The sequence below is a fragment of the Solanum dulcamara genome, chromosome 9 (assembly GCF_947179165.1).
Source record: "Solanum dulcamara chromosome 9, daSolDulc1.2, whole genome shotgun sequence".
Lineage (NCBI taxonomy): Eukaryota > Viridiplantae > Streptophyta > Magnoliopsida > Solanales > Solanaceae > Solanum > Solanum dulcamara.
In genome coordinates this window covers 5734563-5751602 of record NC_077245.1, presented here as the reverse complement: position 1 = coordinate 5751602, position 17040 = coordinate 5734563, and the positions used below count along the sequence as shown (strand labels likewise).

Below are 17040 nucleotides of genomic sequence, written 5' to 3'. Positions count from 1 at the left end.
CTACAGACATTATATAGCAATGATTAAAGGGTAAGTTGGTAGACATATTAGCATTCTTGGTTAAAATATGAGCATTTGCCACTTTAACAAATTAGTTATCTATCTATATAAGCACACAAATCTATCAAGCAATTATCTCATGCTTTCAAACAAGCAAAGCAGCATTACTGACCAGATTATCTTTATGCAACTAGCTTTACTACAAATTATTAACTGGAATTTTACAAACGGTATCTTCTTTCTATTGACTATAGGTGACTCCATCAGAGTTCAAGGACATCATTATGAAGCAGCATCAGCAAAATGATTTCAAGAGTCAAATATTGATACATCTTGCACTAGACTAAAGTATATGCAACATTTTCGTGCAACAATTCAAGTAACCTGTAGTTAAATGAGGAACAGATGGAAACTGTATTTTCTTCCATTGTTACATTGCTCGCGTCTCTTACATCTACTTATAATGAGAAGTGACATGTACATACTGGATAACTTACGTTAGAATATAATGAACAATAAAACGCCCGTCGCTTGCACTGCTACCACAATCACCATCTTCTTACCAGTGATGTCAGCATGCACTGCTACCACAGTCACCATCTTCTTACCAGTGATGTCAGCAACTGCAACAAAAGGGTGTTTTTCTTAATAGGGAAAAAGGCCAAGAACACCCCTAATCTATTAGAAACGACTCAAAAATACCCTCCTTGCACATAATTGGTGTGAAACTGAAGAGTAAAATTCTATAATTTCTTATCCTTATTATTTTTAATACATTATTGGTGAGAAGATGCTCCATTGTGGGAATTATAAAAGGTTATTTAACTACCTTTATAGCATAAGCCGAACACTTTTTTTAGTACATTATTCAGCAAATTTCATCCCACTATCAAAACAGGCTCTAACATATCAACCGGAGGAAAATGACACCAAGAATCTGACTAAATTAATGGTTCTAAGCATCTACAAGTGATATTTGTGTTATAGTATTAATTATAATGTTATACAACGAACAAGAAAGAGAACTCTCACCAAATTTCCCCACCATTTCTCATAGGTAAATGTAAAAATGCTAAAAAATGACTACTCAATCTACATAAATTTATCACTTCTGATTAGCTCCCCTTTGGATAAACAAACTGCATCACAGTAGCCAATTTCCACGAGAAACAAAACTACTTTTCTTCCATATTCATGGAGTGGACTCAGAGATAACTATCAAAATAATATTATCAATAATTTTTTTATTATTATTATTATTATTATAAAATATTATTTATTAAAAAGTAAATCAAAGAAAATATTAGATATTGATATAATTCAATTTTAATATGATGATTGGAATATTTTTTTAAAAATTAATTCAAATAAATTAAAAAATTATTCCACAAATTAAAACATAAAATAATAGTGTATAAAACGTAAAATAAAATAAAGAATTTATTGTATAAAAATGAAGAATAATAATTTGATAGTGTTATTTTAAGAATACGAATAAGAATTTTAAGAATCTATTGTGTTATTTTAATAATAAGAATAAGAATTTAAGAATTTTATCTTTTATTTTTACACAATAAATTCTTTATTTTATTTTACATTAAACTTAAATATTATAAATATTTTGGGATGCCTAATAGTAAGAATTGAATAAATAAAAAATTATCTTTTATAACAAATAAAAGAATTAATTAATTAGTAAAAGAATTCAATTCTATTAAATTTGGGTTGAAAGTATTTTCTTAGATCAAAAAGTGGAAGGAGGGGTATCTTTGAACCAAAACTAAAGATGGAGGGTATTTTTAGACCAAAAGATGGAAGGAGGATATTTTTGAGTCATTTATAATAGGTTAGGGGTATTCTTGGTCCTTTTCCCTTCTTACTATAAAAAGAAAATGATAAGCAACAACGTTTTACACTTTTAGGGGTCGTTTGATTACTGGTTAGAGTTATGCAGGTATTAGTTATGTACGAATAAGTTATGCGGGTATTAATTATGTAGGAATAAGTTATGCATGTATTAGTTATGTAAGTATTAATTATGAAAGTATTACTTATGCATGTATTATTTAAGGGAATAACCACTCAAAAATACCTTAATTATGCTTCATAACTATAGTTTGTTAATTACAATTCGTAGCTATATTTATAGCAGCATTAGTATAATTTGCGCAGCTTTTGTATACGTTTGTATAATTCGCTATACAATTCACAGTTTTTGTATAAAATTTGTATATTTCACTATACAATTCATGCACAATGTTTGTATAATTCGTTATACAATTTGTAGTGTTCGTATAATTTGCTATACAATTCGATTCGCACACAACATTTGTATAATCACGTGAATTATACAAAACTCAAATTGTAATTACAGCTAGATGTTTGCCACGAGCCATAATTAATTCAAATTATAGCTATGTTAACTAATTAACTAGTATATGTTTACTTATCCGCGTAATTTTTCCTATTATCTATGTAGAATTTAGTTATATAGGAGGATATAATCCATGAATTATTGATTTGGAAACACCCTCTGGTAGAAATGCAAGGTAAGACTGCGTACAATAGATCTTTGTGGTCGGGCCCTTCCCCGAACCCTGCGCATAGTGGGAGCTTAAGTGCACCGGGTTGCCCTTTATCTTCATACATACACATATATATGGGCACATGGAACGTTTTTATTTAATAAAAAAGTAACAAAATCCATCAGGACCAAAAAAAAAGTTAATTACTAGACGAGAGCAAAAGAAAAGGACTTAAACTAATTAAGACATAAACTAAAATATTGAGTTGATAAACTAATTCGAAGGTCTTGATAAATGATTTTTCGCTATTAAAATATTGAGTTGAAAGATTTAAAAGTAAATTAATAGGGGTAAATGTGTAATTTACTATTATAATCCATGTATAACTAATACCCTCATAACTTATTCCACCTTCTATCCCGCATAAAATTATACATAAATTTCCTCATATGTTATGTGAGTATTAGTTATGTAGAATTACAAAAATACAACCAAACACTGTATAAAATCAATACAAGAAAAACTTTTATACAACATTTCAAAACACACCAACCAAACATTGTATAAATTTAAAACATGAAAACCAAACATGGTATAAAATTAATACATGAATAACTTGGTTATTCATGTATTAACTTTGCCCTTATACAGTAACCAAACGGCCCCTTATTGCATAGTTTTGAAAAAACATTCATGTATAGAGAAAAATAGTCCGAGGGTGTGCAAGAATAAGAATAGCAAGTGAACAAAAATCTACGCCCACTTTTTTTCTTTTCCTTTTATTCCCCTCTTTGGGGACGTGAAGAATTTGAATATGTAATTACTATTAGGTTAAGAAAAAAACCAAGATTGTCCAAGAACACAACCCAAAACTGAGCAATTAGATGATACTAACAACTTTGCATGAGCTCTTACATTGATCAAACTTCTCTTTTTTGATGAAGCAAGCTTAATTAACTTTTTAATTCTTACGCCACCAATTTTACAATTTATTGTCTTAGGGATTAGTTATGGGAAAATCAAAGGCATAACATCCAAGATGCATATTAAGTTCCACAGAACTCAGTTACTAACACTTGATATTGTTGTCCTAGAATCCAAAACCCATACCGTTCAAATCTTGGATCCTATCTATACCTTTAGTTCAGAGGGAATTTGATAGTTCAAACAGGCTAACCATGTTAGGAAAGGAAGAAAAACTTCATACAAACAGTTACCACACCCTAAATATCCCCAAGTTACTGATTAGACAAGAGAAACTTTACCTCCAAAAATTCAAAAGGGCTTCCGCTCTTATAAACATCATTCTTCCTCGGCTTGTCTGTTGGTAAAATGCTGAACAAGAGTGTCCTCCATCCAATGAGTAATACAGCAGTACTCCCCATGGTAACTATTATGAAGTTGACTGGTGGTATATGACCCACAGTGGCAGCCCTTATAGCTAAACCCACCTGCAAAATAAGAGAAGCAGAGAGTAAACAAGAGTCAGCTCACAATCAAGAATCCTTGACCCACAAGAAAAAGAAGAAATATGATAGGGCTGATAGGAGTATTTTAAGGAAAAACTATGATCAAACTCATGCTCCACATAAGTGGAATGGACTGAGAACTGTCTACCTGTGTAACCTTATTTCTAAAATTGCATTTTTACTAATCTACACACTAATGTTTGCAGTGAACAGTTTTATATGCTACAATCATACAACATGCTACCATGTTCAAACTTAAACATACAAATAGTTTCCCAAGACAGAGTAGCACACATAATAGGTAAGACACGGAAAGTGTCAAAAAAATTGTGTAATTGACAGAACTACTTCATCATTCCATGACTATAATGAAATTAGTGCCCACCGAATCAAGATTCTAGGAAAGCTTGAGACTAGAATGCGGTAGTTATCTATCAAACTCCAATTGAAGGCCAAAGGTTGCATAGTAAGATGACAATAACTTACCCACCAGCATCCATGGAAATGTCAAAGCAAGTATTGCATACCAAATCTTAAAGAAAATACTTTTTTAAACAAATGTAACCCAATAAGTTTACCAAAGACATTAGAGAGAGAGTGTAACAGGGGCAAGATCCCCTCATGTCCAATTTGTTACTTCTTACTACTCAAATCAAGACTTTCCCATCGTCATTTACAAGACGCATGACAGCATCTTCCCAACCAACACCACTGAATAAATTAATATTCTTTCTTACTGTTGCCACTGCTGTTATTACATAGACTTCTGATGAAACTTAGGCAGAATTTGATTAACCATATACATATTTCTTCCAAACGGAAAAGTTGCAATAAATGCACACCTATTTGTAACCATTGAACTAAAACACCAATTTTCACAAAATCATTTAACACTTCAACCACCAAGCTGTAAAAAAAAAGGACTTTTAGATGAGAACTAGAGGTTTTATTTCTCACATGGGCTTGTCCAATGAATCATAAGCAGAATTTGACTTAACCATATATCTTTTCCTGTCAGAAAAGTTTCAATAATAAACACCCAACTTGCAAAAATTAAACTAGAATGCCAGTTTTTACAAAATCATTTAACACTTCAAACACCAAGCTATAACAAAAGGAGTGAACTGTTCGAGGAGAACTAGAGGATCTATTCTCAAATGGTTTCAAAGACAACTAAAATTACTCTCAAATATTCCAACTGTCCCATCTGCTGTACACACATTATAAGTGTATCATTAGCATAATTTATATGAGAGTTGAGACACCACTTCAGTTATTTTTTCCTTCCTGCTCACCTAACAACCCCTCATCCAGCTCAATTGTACAGTTTTTTTCAGCATTTTGTTCCAACCCTCCATTCACCATTAAAACAAAAAAAGACAATGGGTCTCTTTGCCTTGTTTCTCTATGAGAGGAGAAAAACCCTCTGCTGAAATAAACTATAACTGATAATTTGATAGCATAGATGGACCATTTTGTTCCAACTTACTTACTTTTGTCTGAATCCCATGAGCTTCAACATCCTCAAAGAAACTCCAATTCACATGATCATATTGTTTTCTATGTCTAATTATGACAAAATTCCACCCTTTTTATGAATATGGTGTCCAAGCCAGCTTGCAAGCACCTCACCTATTTTACCAGGTACCTGTTACCTCCACCACTACAAGTATCGAGAGATTCTGTCCACCAAGGCTTAGGCATATCGAAGGATTTCACCTAGTGTTATTTGTCTCTGCTAGAATTTTAAATTGAGGCCTCATGGTTCTCCTCCCACTTCATTGACCATTATGCCACACGGGGGTGCTCCATTCTTATCTAGTCTTCTTAAAGTATCTAAGCACAAATAAACCATCAGAATAGCATCTATAATCTATATTTATTTACAAAGCCATTTATGTATGTCTAATCAAACTTCCATAACATCTACAATATTTTCGTAAACAGCTTTGACCATTATGCCACACCCTTAGGTGCTCAATTCTTATCTAGTCTTCTTAAAGTGTCTAAGCACAAATAGACCATCAGAATAGCATCTATAATCTATATTTATTTACAAAGCCATTTATGTATGTCTAATCAAACTTCCATAACATCTTCAATATTTTTGTAAACAGCTTTGCTATGATCTTGTACCAGCTTTCCACCCTACTAATAGGCTTGAAAATTAGGCTCTAAAGCTCCGATTTTCTTTGGAATCAAAGATATACATGAGCCATTAGTATTTTTCACAAAACCTTCAAATTGGTTTAAAAAACTAAACATCAATCAATGCCTTAATAAAGTACCAACATTTGTGATGAAAAGCCATGATAAAATCGTCATGCCCTGGTGTTTTATCCCATCATACCCTTTCATCACATTAACACCTCTTCCTCGATGAATTCCCTTTGCAACCAGATCATATCTTCTTCAAAGATTCTCGAAGTACATACTGATTGAAAGAATGTTTTTAATCTTCTCTCTCTGTACAACTTTGAATAAATATAGTCTTTCTTGTTTTATGACATCTTGATCTTCAATAGCCTCGTCATTACTCACAATTCCATCTATTTGATTATATCTCCTGTGGATATTTTCCATTTTATGAAGAAATTATGATCTTGTCTTCACGTTTCAACCATAAACACCTATAATTTTGCCTCCATGTGATCTCATCCAATCTCGTAATCTCTCACAAGTCCATTAGATTTCTAGCTTTTGGAGATTTCCTTCCTCAACCAACTACCTCATATCCAACCATTTGTCAAGAATCATAAAGCTTTCCAGCAAAGCCACAAATTGCATAGCTATTCCACAGTGTATCAACTCTTTCCACAAAATCCTTGGGTTTCAGCCATCTGAAATATTGTCCCAGTGACCACAGCTAAAAATTATAAGATGATGATCGATTTGGCAAGATATTTAATGTGATGTGTTTGAAATAATTATTCTGAAGATATCTATTCAGGAAACTAATGATGTCCTGCACTGTCCCACCTCTACCCAAGTACAATTAACTACCACATGACGAGGGATGCACTAATTCCATTCCCCTGTATGAAATCAGAGAACTCTACCATAAATCTGTGTATCTATAATTTCCTTATCTTTTAGAAGAGAATCTAGTGACAATTAAATCACTTGCTAAATAGTGAAAGTTTTCACCCATACATCTCTTATTGCTATTTTGTTATTATGTCCACAAACATCTAGTCTATCAGAAACAACCTCTTTACCTCTAAGGCAGGGGCAATGCCTATGTACACTCTACCCTCCCCAAACCCCACTTTGTGTGACTACATAGGGCATCATGTTGTTGTTGTTGTCCATAAACATCTAAAATTGTTTAGTGTATTAATGAATAAAAACTAAGATTGAGTACATGTCGCAAATTCTTTCTTTGTAACTAAGTGTTTGCTATACCAAATAATATCATTCCTCCGCTTCTTTCCATTGCCTTGGCATTGTAAATTTAACCTATATGTTCAGCCAAATTTGCCTGACCATGTTATCCTCCCATATGTCCATTTCTTTGTCTAATAATCCAGCATATATCAGCTTTCCGATTTAGGAAAAGAGAACTCAATGTATTATGTTTTGTTGCTACAATTCAAAACCTGCATGTTCCAACTAAAAATTTTATCTTCATAGCATTCAATTTTGAAGCAATCTACCCCTCCCTTTCCAGTTCCTTCACCATAACTTACGTTGAACTCCAGCTTCACTTTTCTGCTTCTCTTTTTTTCAATGTACCCGGGAAATCCATCTAAGCCTTCTTCCTTTCTTTCTAGTTGCTATCAATCTTGACGAATACACCCAAAGTCTACAACCCTTGTACATTGTCCCTATTTGCTTGCTTAATTGTAAAATATAATTACTTCATACCCATTCTGAAATCTTAACTGGAGGAAAAGCTGGTCCCTGTTATTGATACCACAGCAAACAAGGTATTTCTAATATTACATCTGTGGTTCTTCCACATTTACAATTCATGTCTTCTTCTAGCCTTGTAATCAATCCCAAACTTTTTTTGGGTCCTTACCATATGGTTGAGGCTCTTGGATCTTCTCGTGGATTCCAGCCACAACTTCAGAGGCATTTTCGAACAACAAGCTCTTGTCCTTATCTCTAATATCATATCAAGAAGCATCCAATAGGCTAAACTCTGGAATAATGACCAATATGTCCTTTTTCTGCACTTAAAATCTAGGGAATACTTCATAAAGACAAGTGGGAGTAAATTAACACATCCGATAGCTAAATTTCCTTACCACTTTTGAAGACCAATTGCACATGTTTTTGACTAGAAAATGAAGACATGTCTTAATCAGAAATGACATCATTCACATCAAAGACCCCGCCCCGCCTCGCCCCTGGTTTTATGCTTCCCTCTATCTTCATTAGAACCTTATCTTTTCCATCCTTTTGGACCTTCTCCACTATTTTTTACATTTTACTTGGGTGCACATGGGTATAAGTTGCCCACGTGAATATTCTACTCCTAAAAATGTTGGTGGCGCTAAGGCCCCTATCTTAATGGGAGTGTGTTGATTAGAAAGTGTTGGCCATCAGGTGAAATTAATTTCTCTTAATTTGAAAAAGTGGACTAAATCGGGTAAAATCTCAAAAGTTGGGCAATATACTGTAAGAAATCCTAAAATATATCTATGGACTATGGAGTTCTATTTCGAACATCTCCATATCCAACATCTTAAGCCCATCATGAATTTGTACAGCCCAGACCTGTCATTTACATATTCTCAATAATAACCTCCTTGAGCCATCTTTGCTAATCTCCTTAATATGCTTTGAAAAGCCTGTTTTCACGGGCCTGTGTACAAGCTTGGTTGATCTTGCGTTATGATGGGAATTTTTATACCCCGAGGCTATTACTAAAGATAAATAGCACTTCGTGGCCTAACTATCGAGTATTTAACCGGTTTAGCTCACTTTGTCAATTTTAACAAAATTAAGTTCACTAGCTATTCAACACTTTTTATCAAGGCAATCCCATTAAAAGTTGAATATTCACATGGGAAGACCCGACAACCATGCGACACCCATCAAACCCCCTGCTACCACTTTGACTTCTCGGTTAACAAAAAAATATTAGTCACCTATGGACTTGAAGACATAATTAGAGGACAGGTTCAATAGAACATCCAACAGTCTTATTCACAACTTTATTGACCTTTGCTTCTCATTGAAAACAAACAAACTTAATGACTAAAATCTGAATGATTAAGATTCAGACCTTGAAGACAAACAAATTTAATGATTGAAATCTGAATGATCAAGATTATGACCTTCATAAAGAGCAAACAAATGAGGTCTTATACCATACATCACATCTGGAACTTCATCAAGGAGGAGATTATACCGAACCTTGCCAGGAACAATTAAAATTCATTAAGACATAACTTTCAACTTCCTCCTTTTCATTTTATGTAACTTCTATGCACACCGAAACTGGTTTTAACCTATGATGCAGTTCAACATATTCAAGCTTACTCCTGGTCACATGAAGTCGAGCACTGGCCAAGTTACTCAGCAATATTTCTACTTAAAGCCTCATTCCACTCTGGAATGTTTCTTGATTTCTAGCTTTTTTGTTCTCCTGTTAAGGGCACAGAATGTTTTGTCAAGGATTACAACTTCATTCCAGTTACACCTTACTCACCATTTCTGTGGTAGTTAACAAACAACCACAGCTTACAACTAGTCCTAGTTAAAATGGTGAAATAGAAGCATTCAACCGAGCTTTTAAATTTCCATGTTAGAGAAGTTGACTATCTAGACTTGTAAATAGGAAGCCCGGATAGTCAAAAGTTCAGTCACCCATATGATGGATTTCTTTGGTATCCACCAGATAATTTGACTAGTACACATAAACATCCATAAATTACAGTATCCAATCAACTAGAATGTAAAGAGGACTTACCGGAATGCCTAATGACCATGATTTAGTAGCAGCAATGAAAGCCTTAAACAGACCATTCTTTCCTTTACCGTCCTCCCCAAATCCTCCAAGGAAATACGCACTCAAAAACCAACCTAACGAACCCACAACCATCATCAAAAATTCAAACTTTATAGTCAAGATTACATAAAAACTTCAAAACAGAAGAATAACATAACAACTCCCCTACCAGCAATGAAAGGATCAGCAGTTCGCAGTGTGTCGGGATCAAAAACAGCAAAGCCATGACTGAACCTTCCAATAGCAGAGAACAACAACAGGACCGCAACATCTCCACCAGCTAACAATGCCACCCAACTTAAAAAGAAAACTCAATTAACAACACAATCACAAAAATAGTCTAATCGAGAGCAACCCAATTGACCTCTTTTCATCCAATACTCAAATAACATACACAATCAGATAAAAACGCACAAAACGACATACCCCCATTTGTTTATTTTATCACTTAAGGAATTAGAATCGGGTTTTTCAAACTGGATAACACCTTCAAGAGGAACACTATCTTGACCCACGAAGGAAATCGAATCATCCGGGCTAAAAGAAGATGACCCATTATTGGAACTAGACGATCCAGCAGTACTAGCAGTAGCAGTAGAAGTTTGACGAGGTGCACCGGCGCCGGAAGAAGAAGACTCTGCATTAGCAAGAGTGAGGGGTTTTGGTCCATTTTTTGAGACGTGAATTGGGTTTTTAGTGGAAATTTGAGTGGGTCGTCGATGGGAGAAAAGGGGAGGAATTGGATGAGTGAATTTGAGGGAACAACGATGAGTTGCCGATAAAGCTCCGGCGGGAGCTTGGGTTAGAAGGTTCATTGTGCCCACAACTTCCATTTCGTGGCTATCGTTTGATAAGATTTCCGTTTTTGGAATTTTGGTTTAAAATAAAATATTGGGGCATTGTCAACCTTAAAAAAGGCAAAGCCGTATTTGCCAGAAATATTAAGTGGTTGGAGAGAAAATCTAAGAATAAAATTAATTTTGGGAAAAAAACAACCAAATTTTTTTAAAAAATAAATAATATGTTGACAAGTCACAATACTTATCTGTTTTCTTTTGCTGCTAAAATCACTGAGTATTTAAATTTAAATCTAAAATAAGTTAAATGAATCGATCTATAAGTTGTTCCCACAAATTGATAATATTGAGTTCAAAATGGCAAATCTACAATTCAAATGCTAACTCAGTGAGTATATAAAGCTACAGTATGGTAAATGAGTTCTATCATTATAAGATTGATTTAAATATGATCTATTTAGTATCGGTGAAAACTTTTAATACATGGGCATTATTTATAAGAGAAAATGATAAAATTTGTAATTAAACTTTGAATAAAGGGTCATTATTCTAACAATAACAAATATTGTCTTCTTCAACTTTTAGAGTGTCCGATCATAATGTATCTATCCTCCGAGCTCAAATTGATTATCTTTGATGTTATGGAGTAAAGAAATCAAAGGTTATGGCGGGATTGATTTAAAGTGTTGATGGATGATAGCTCAAGAAAAATAAAATATACACAATTTTATGAAATTCAAGAATAAATTTAAACCATTTCACACGTACAAAATTGTCCCTTTTCCCTTGTAACAAGAGGGTGTATTTGAAAATTTTCGCTATCCATAAATAGAGATATATTTTGACCATTTTTATCACAATAAGGATATATTTAACACCCACTATTAATAGAGGATACAATTTCACAAAATTCAAAGTGCAAATCATAGAGGATACAATTTCACAAAATTCAAAGTGCAAATCGTGACATATTCCCTTAAATTTATATGAAAAAAATAAAAAGTTATTTCTCAATGTATCAACGTCTTACTTTAAACGTTTTCTCAGTAGCAAAATACTTAGTTTGACAGGAAATTAAAAGTCATTTTCTTGCTTTTTTTGTTTCGTTAAAATCCACACATGTACCTTTCTTTACAATTGATGTAGTCATTTGCTCAGTAACGAACTTAATTTCCTTCTTTGGAGGACTATTTTGCCTTTCTATAGTTTGGTTGGACATTTTGCTTTTCGTTTGCTTGGAATAGAGAAAGAAAAAGAGTTAAAAAAAGATTATCAATTGACCAGTATAAGAAAGTGTAATACTTTTCTCTTTACGTATTTTTCACTATTTATTCTTCCCTTTTCTTGTGCCGCTGACAAGTAGAAATGGAGCAAGTATATAATAAAACTTTTTCCACACAATGGAAGGGTGTAAAATTTTATGTTGCTCTTTTATTTTTTGAACAAAGAGGGAAAATGGCTTCTCATCTAGGGAATTTACATTGATTTTAGAAACGCTTTTGAAAATAATACTTCTAGAGATGATCCGTTTGAAAAACATTTTTGTCACTATTAAACAATAATTTGTACGTGAAGAAATGCTTCTTTCGCAAAATAAAATAAAATAGTTTAACTTCTTAAAAACTTGACCAAACAGACTAGAAGTTTGGAATCTTAGCTGGGACGAGCCTGAAGAATGATTCTCAGCCTATGGTCTCCTGACCGAGTCGAAGGCCTTCAGCTCAAATGATCAAAATTCTTGCAGGCAAGATTTAGATTTGCTACAAGCAAAGGGGGCTACAATCTTGACGAATACACCTAAAGTCTACAATCCTCGTACTTTATTCCTATTTGCTTGCTTAATTGTAAAATATAATTACTTCATACCCATTCTGAAATCTTAACTGGAGGAAAAACTGGTCCCTCTTATGGAAACCACAGCAAACAAGGTAGTTCGAATATTATATCTGTGGTTCTTCCACATTTACAACTCATGTCTTCTTCTTCTAGCCTTGTAAACTTCTTTTGGGTCTTTACATGATGGTTGAGGCACTTGGATCTTCTCGTGGATTCCAGCCACAACTTCAGAGGCATTTTCGAACAACAAGGTCTTGTCCTTATCTCTAATATCATATCAAGAAGCATCCAATAGGCTAAACTCTGGAATAATGAGCAAATATGTCCTTTTTCTGCACTTAAAATATAGGGAATACTTCACAATGACAAGTGGGAGTAAATTAATACATCCGATATGGTGTAAGAAATCCTAAAATATATCTATGGAGTTCTATTTCGAACATCTCCATATCCAACATCTTAAGCCCATCATGATTTTGCACAGCCCAGATCTGTCATTTACATATTCTCAATAATAACCTTCTTGAGCCATCTTTGCTGATCTCCTTAATATGCTATAAAAGGCCTGTCTTCACGGGCCTTTACACAAGCTTGGTTGATCTTGCGTTATGATAGGAATTTTTATACCCCGTGGCTATTGCTAAAGATAAAGAGTACTTCGTGGCCTAACTATCGAGTATTTAACCGGTTTAGCTCACTTTGTCAATTTTAACAAAATTAAGTGCTAGTCAACACTTTTTTATCAAGGCAATCCCATTAAAAGTTGAATATTCACATGGGAAGACCCGACAACCATGTCACACCCATCAAACAGGTTAAATAGAACATACAACACTCTTATTCACAACTTTTTCGACCTTTGCTTCTCATTGAAAACAAACTTACTTAACGACTGAAATCTGCTTGAGATTAAGATTCAAACCTTGAAAACAAACTTACTTAATGATTGAATTTTGAATGATCAAGATTAAGACCTTCATAAAGTGCAAACAAATGAGTTCTTATACCACAAATCACATATGGAACTTTGTCAAGGCAGAGATTATACGGAACCTTTCCAAGAACAATTAAAATTCATTAAGACTTCATTTTATGTAACTTCTAAGCACAACGAAACTGGTTTAAACCTATGATGCAGTTCAACATATTCAAGCTTACTCCTGGTCACATGAAGTTGTGCACTGGCCAAATTACTCAGCAATAGTTCTACTTAAAGCCTCATTCCACTCTGGAATGTTTCTTGATTACTAGCTTTTTTGTTCTCCTGTTAAGGGTACAGAATGTCTTGTCAAGGACTACAACTTCATTCCAGTTACACCTTACTCGCCATTTCCAACTTTGAAGCACCATATCAGCTCAGCGCTAAACACTTTAACAGGAGGGCCACCCTGAAAGAGTTTTTACACTTCTCAATTTCAAGTTTTTTCACCCTAACAAGGACCATACATTTTGCATTAGTGCAACAAAATTCACATTCTGGGAGTTTTCTTTGGCAGATGTGTACACCTTATTGAGGGTGTCAATACTAAAAGTCTCATTCCTAGGGTAATTTCTTCCCTCCTGAATGAACTTGTTTCTTTCTTTCTGAAATATTAGTAAAGCCAAAGTTCTATAAATTCTACTCCACCCAAGAAAGTTCCAAGCTTTAATATCTTCTGTGGTAGTTAACTAACAACCACAGCTTACAACTAGTCCTAGTTAAAATGGTGAAATAGAAGCATTCAACCGAGCTTTTAAATTTCCATGTTAGAGAAGTTGACTATCTAGACTTGTACATAGGAAGCCCGGATAGTCAAAAGTTCAGTCACCCATATGATGGATTTCAAAATGTCCAACACACTTGTTTTGTAATTTTTCCTCGGCTAAACTAATTAAAATCCACCGCCTGTAACAAATTTGCACTAAATAAAGAAACATGACATGAATAAAGGGAACCCAAATAGAAGGTGGCAAAAGAAAGGCTTATTCAGATGCAAGGAAGGGCCATCATACTTTTAGTCATCGTCAGTAAGGTAAGAAATATTGGATAAAGTGCAGCAAGATATAAATATATAAACAACAAGACGTTCACAACTATGATCGAGCAATGAAACCCGTAGAATTTAAAGCAGTCGCAAAGAGAATGCTAACTGAGGCAACACACGAAAAATATTAACTTCGAAAGATTATATTACAGCTGTCTGAAACTGGGCAAATGAGTTCAGAAAAGAAAAGGCAAATCACACGCAAGAGTCATAAGTTAAAGACGGAAGACAACCTCAATTGATCAGTAGGAGAAGTACTAACTTGTCATCATATTCACATTCAATCGCAAAGCAGTCGGTTAGAATTGCCAGCATAGTAAGGGTTAAGTCGCACCGCATTACCTCTTCACTCTGTTTGGTAGCAGCAGCATTGAAGCTTCCAGCAGAATAAAAGAATTGATATCTACAGTTCCCATCTAAATTGTATTGGCGCCTAATCAGACACCCCTTGAGCATCTCTAACACTAACTTGACCAGGTTTCTCATTTATCCCCGCACCCAAAGTTCCTCCATATCCATTAGCAGCTATGTTAATTACTCCGATGCCACCATTCATGTAGGCGGGATAAACAGCTCCTGTATTGCCATAAGACAGTGGGCTTCCTCTAAAACCAGTCATTGTAGGGTTATTCCATGGACCCCTAGGCATCAAAGAAGTGATACCATAACCAATTCCAGGGTATGCTCCAACAGGATAACCACCTCCGAAAGTTCCAACTCCATAAGGATATTCCGCCACACTGCCATAACCTGAGACAGGCCCAGGACAATATACATATCTAGGACTGTAAGATGGATACATTCCCTGCTGATAAGTGTTGTTATAGTTAGAACCATTTCCATTACCTATTCTAGAATAATAACCATTACCACTATTGTTATTTCCATCTTTTGGTATAGCCTTCTTGACCTCCACAAACTTGCCACTTAGTTCATGGAAAGACTCCTGCATAACCTCCTCAACTGCGTCCTCCGAATCAAATGTAATAAAACCAAATCCCCTTGGCCTATGCGTAACATTATCATGCATCACAACAACATCTGTAATCCTACCAAACCTTTCAAAGTAACTCTTGAAATCTTCCTGATTTAAGTTAGCTGATAAACCCCCTACAAAAATCTTCTTGGTCCTAAACTGATCATTGCCTCTACCATCAGTTCTACTATTTCTATTCAAACCTATACTATTCTTCTGTTGTTGATTTTGATGTTGTTCACTCCTAGGTATTGCCTTTTTCACCTCTACCTAAAAAAAAAAAACAGGATATACCATAAATCAAATAATCAGAAAAAGACTTCACCTTTTCTACAACAAATAAACACCAAATATACACACAAACACACTAAAAAGTTCAAATATTTGGGGAAAAAGCTTATTTTTTGTCAAAAAAAAAACAAATTGAACAGACAGAGAAAATGGGTCGGTCCTCGGAAAAACAAGAATCCAACACCAAAATCAACAAAGAGGGTTTGAAGGCATACCATTCTTCCAAGAATTTCATGGGTATCTTGTAGGGCTAAATCAACTGCAGAGGGGTCAGAAAAGGTAACAAAAGCGAACCCTCTTGGTCTACCAGTTTCACGATCCTTAGCAATAACAGAGCTAACCACAGTTCCATACTTAAAAAAATGGTCCCTAAGCATCTCCTCACTCGTATCTCTCGGAATCCCACCACAAAAAAGCTTGCTTTTGTCCAAATCTTCCATACCCAGATGCAATGTAGTGCAGAAAATCCTTCCTTTAGTACTTTCACAGGCAAAAAAAGAAACCCTAACTCAAAAAAGGGACCTACTGGGCTAGAGGGTTTTGGGGAAAAGTTGAAATTTGGAATGGATATGGAATTATAGGGGCTTTTGTAGTTGGAAGTCAAAAACTTATAATTTTTTGTTAATTTGTGAAAGGGATTAGTACTTGGTTATGATTTGTTCTCCAGTGTTTTAGGAGTTTCTGAGATAAGAAAACCCTAACAAGGGGATCGTAAGACATTTGTTTTCTTGTCTAATTAATTCTCTTCATAAAAATAAAATAAAAAACGAAAAAGTAGGAAAATTCGAAGAAATTGACTTTTATTTTGGGAGTTACTATAATTTATTAAGTTTTAAAATAGATCAACTTAGATTATCTAATGAAGCGAATAGATAAGGATATAAGAATTATATTCACCGTATTATACTAACTTATATTTATATCTCACGAAATTAAATTTAGTATTTATATAATTATAAAAAAAAATCACAAAGATGACAGAAACAAATTAGATTAGAGGCGTAGTTAGTTGTTTCACTTAATGTAACTTGATTAGTCATGAGCCTTTTATTATGGTTAGAAACTTTCATGTTAGTGCTAGGATATGAGAAATAAAGAATCCCTAATTTTTAATTTTAGATAATTTAGAATTTGTCTTAAGAAATGAATTAGTATATAAT

At 34.1% G+C, this 17040-nt stretch overlaps 2 protein-coding genes across 2 annotated transcripts; both read right to left on the bottom strand.

Moving 5' to 3' along the window:
- Positions 1-263: 263 nt before the first annotated feature.
- On the bottom strand, positions 264-10853 carry LOC129903224 (uncharacterized). The gene is made up of 5 exons (XM_055978730.1): positions 10383-10853; positions 10126-10253; positions 9918-10030; positions 3791-3976; positions 264-623 (listed from the first exon to the last, which is right to left on the bottom strand). The coding sequence occupies exons 1-5, from the start codon at positions 10787-10789 to the stop codon at positions 594-596; spliced, it is 864 nt and encodes a 287-aa protein (XP_055834705.1). The 5' UTR covers positions 10790-10853; the 3' UTR covers positions 264-593.
- Positions 10854-14719: 3866 nt separating this feature from the next.
- LOC129904338 (RNA-binding protein 1-like) lies at positions 14720-16616 on the bottom strand. Its single transcript, XM_055979899.1, has 2 exons — positions 16096-16616; positions 14720-15859 (listed from the first exon to the last, which is right to left on the bottom strand). The coding sequence occupies exons 1-2, from the start codon at positions 16318-16320 to the stop codon at positions 15047-15049; spliced, it is 1038 nt and encodes a 345-aa protein (XP_055835874.1). The 5' UTR covers positions 16321-16616; the 3' UTR covers positions 14720-15046.
- Between the last annotated feature and the right edge of the window lie 424 nt (positions 16617-17040).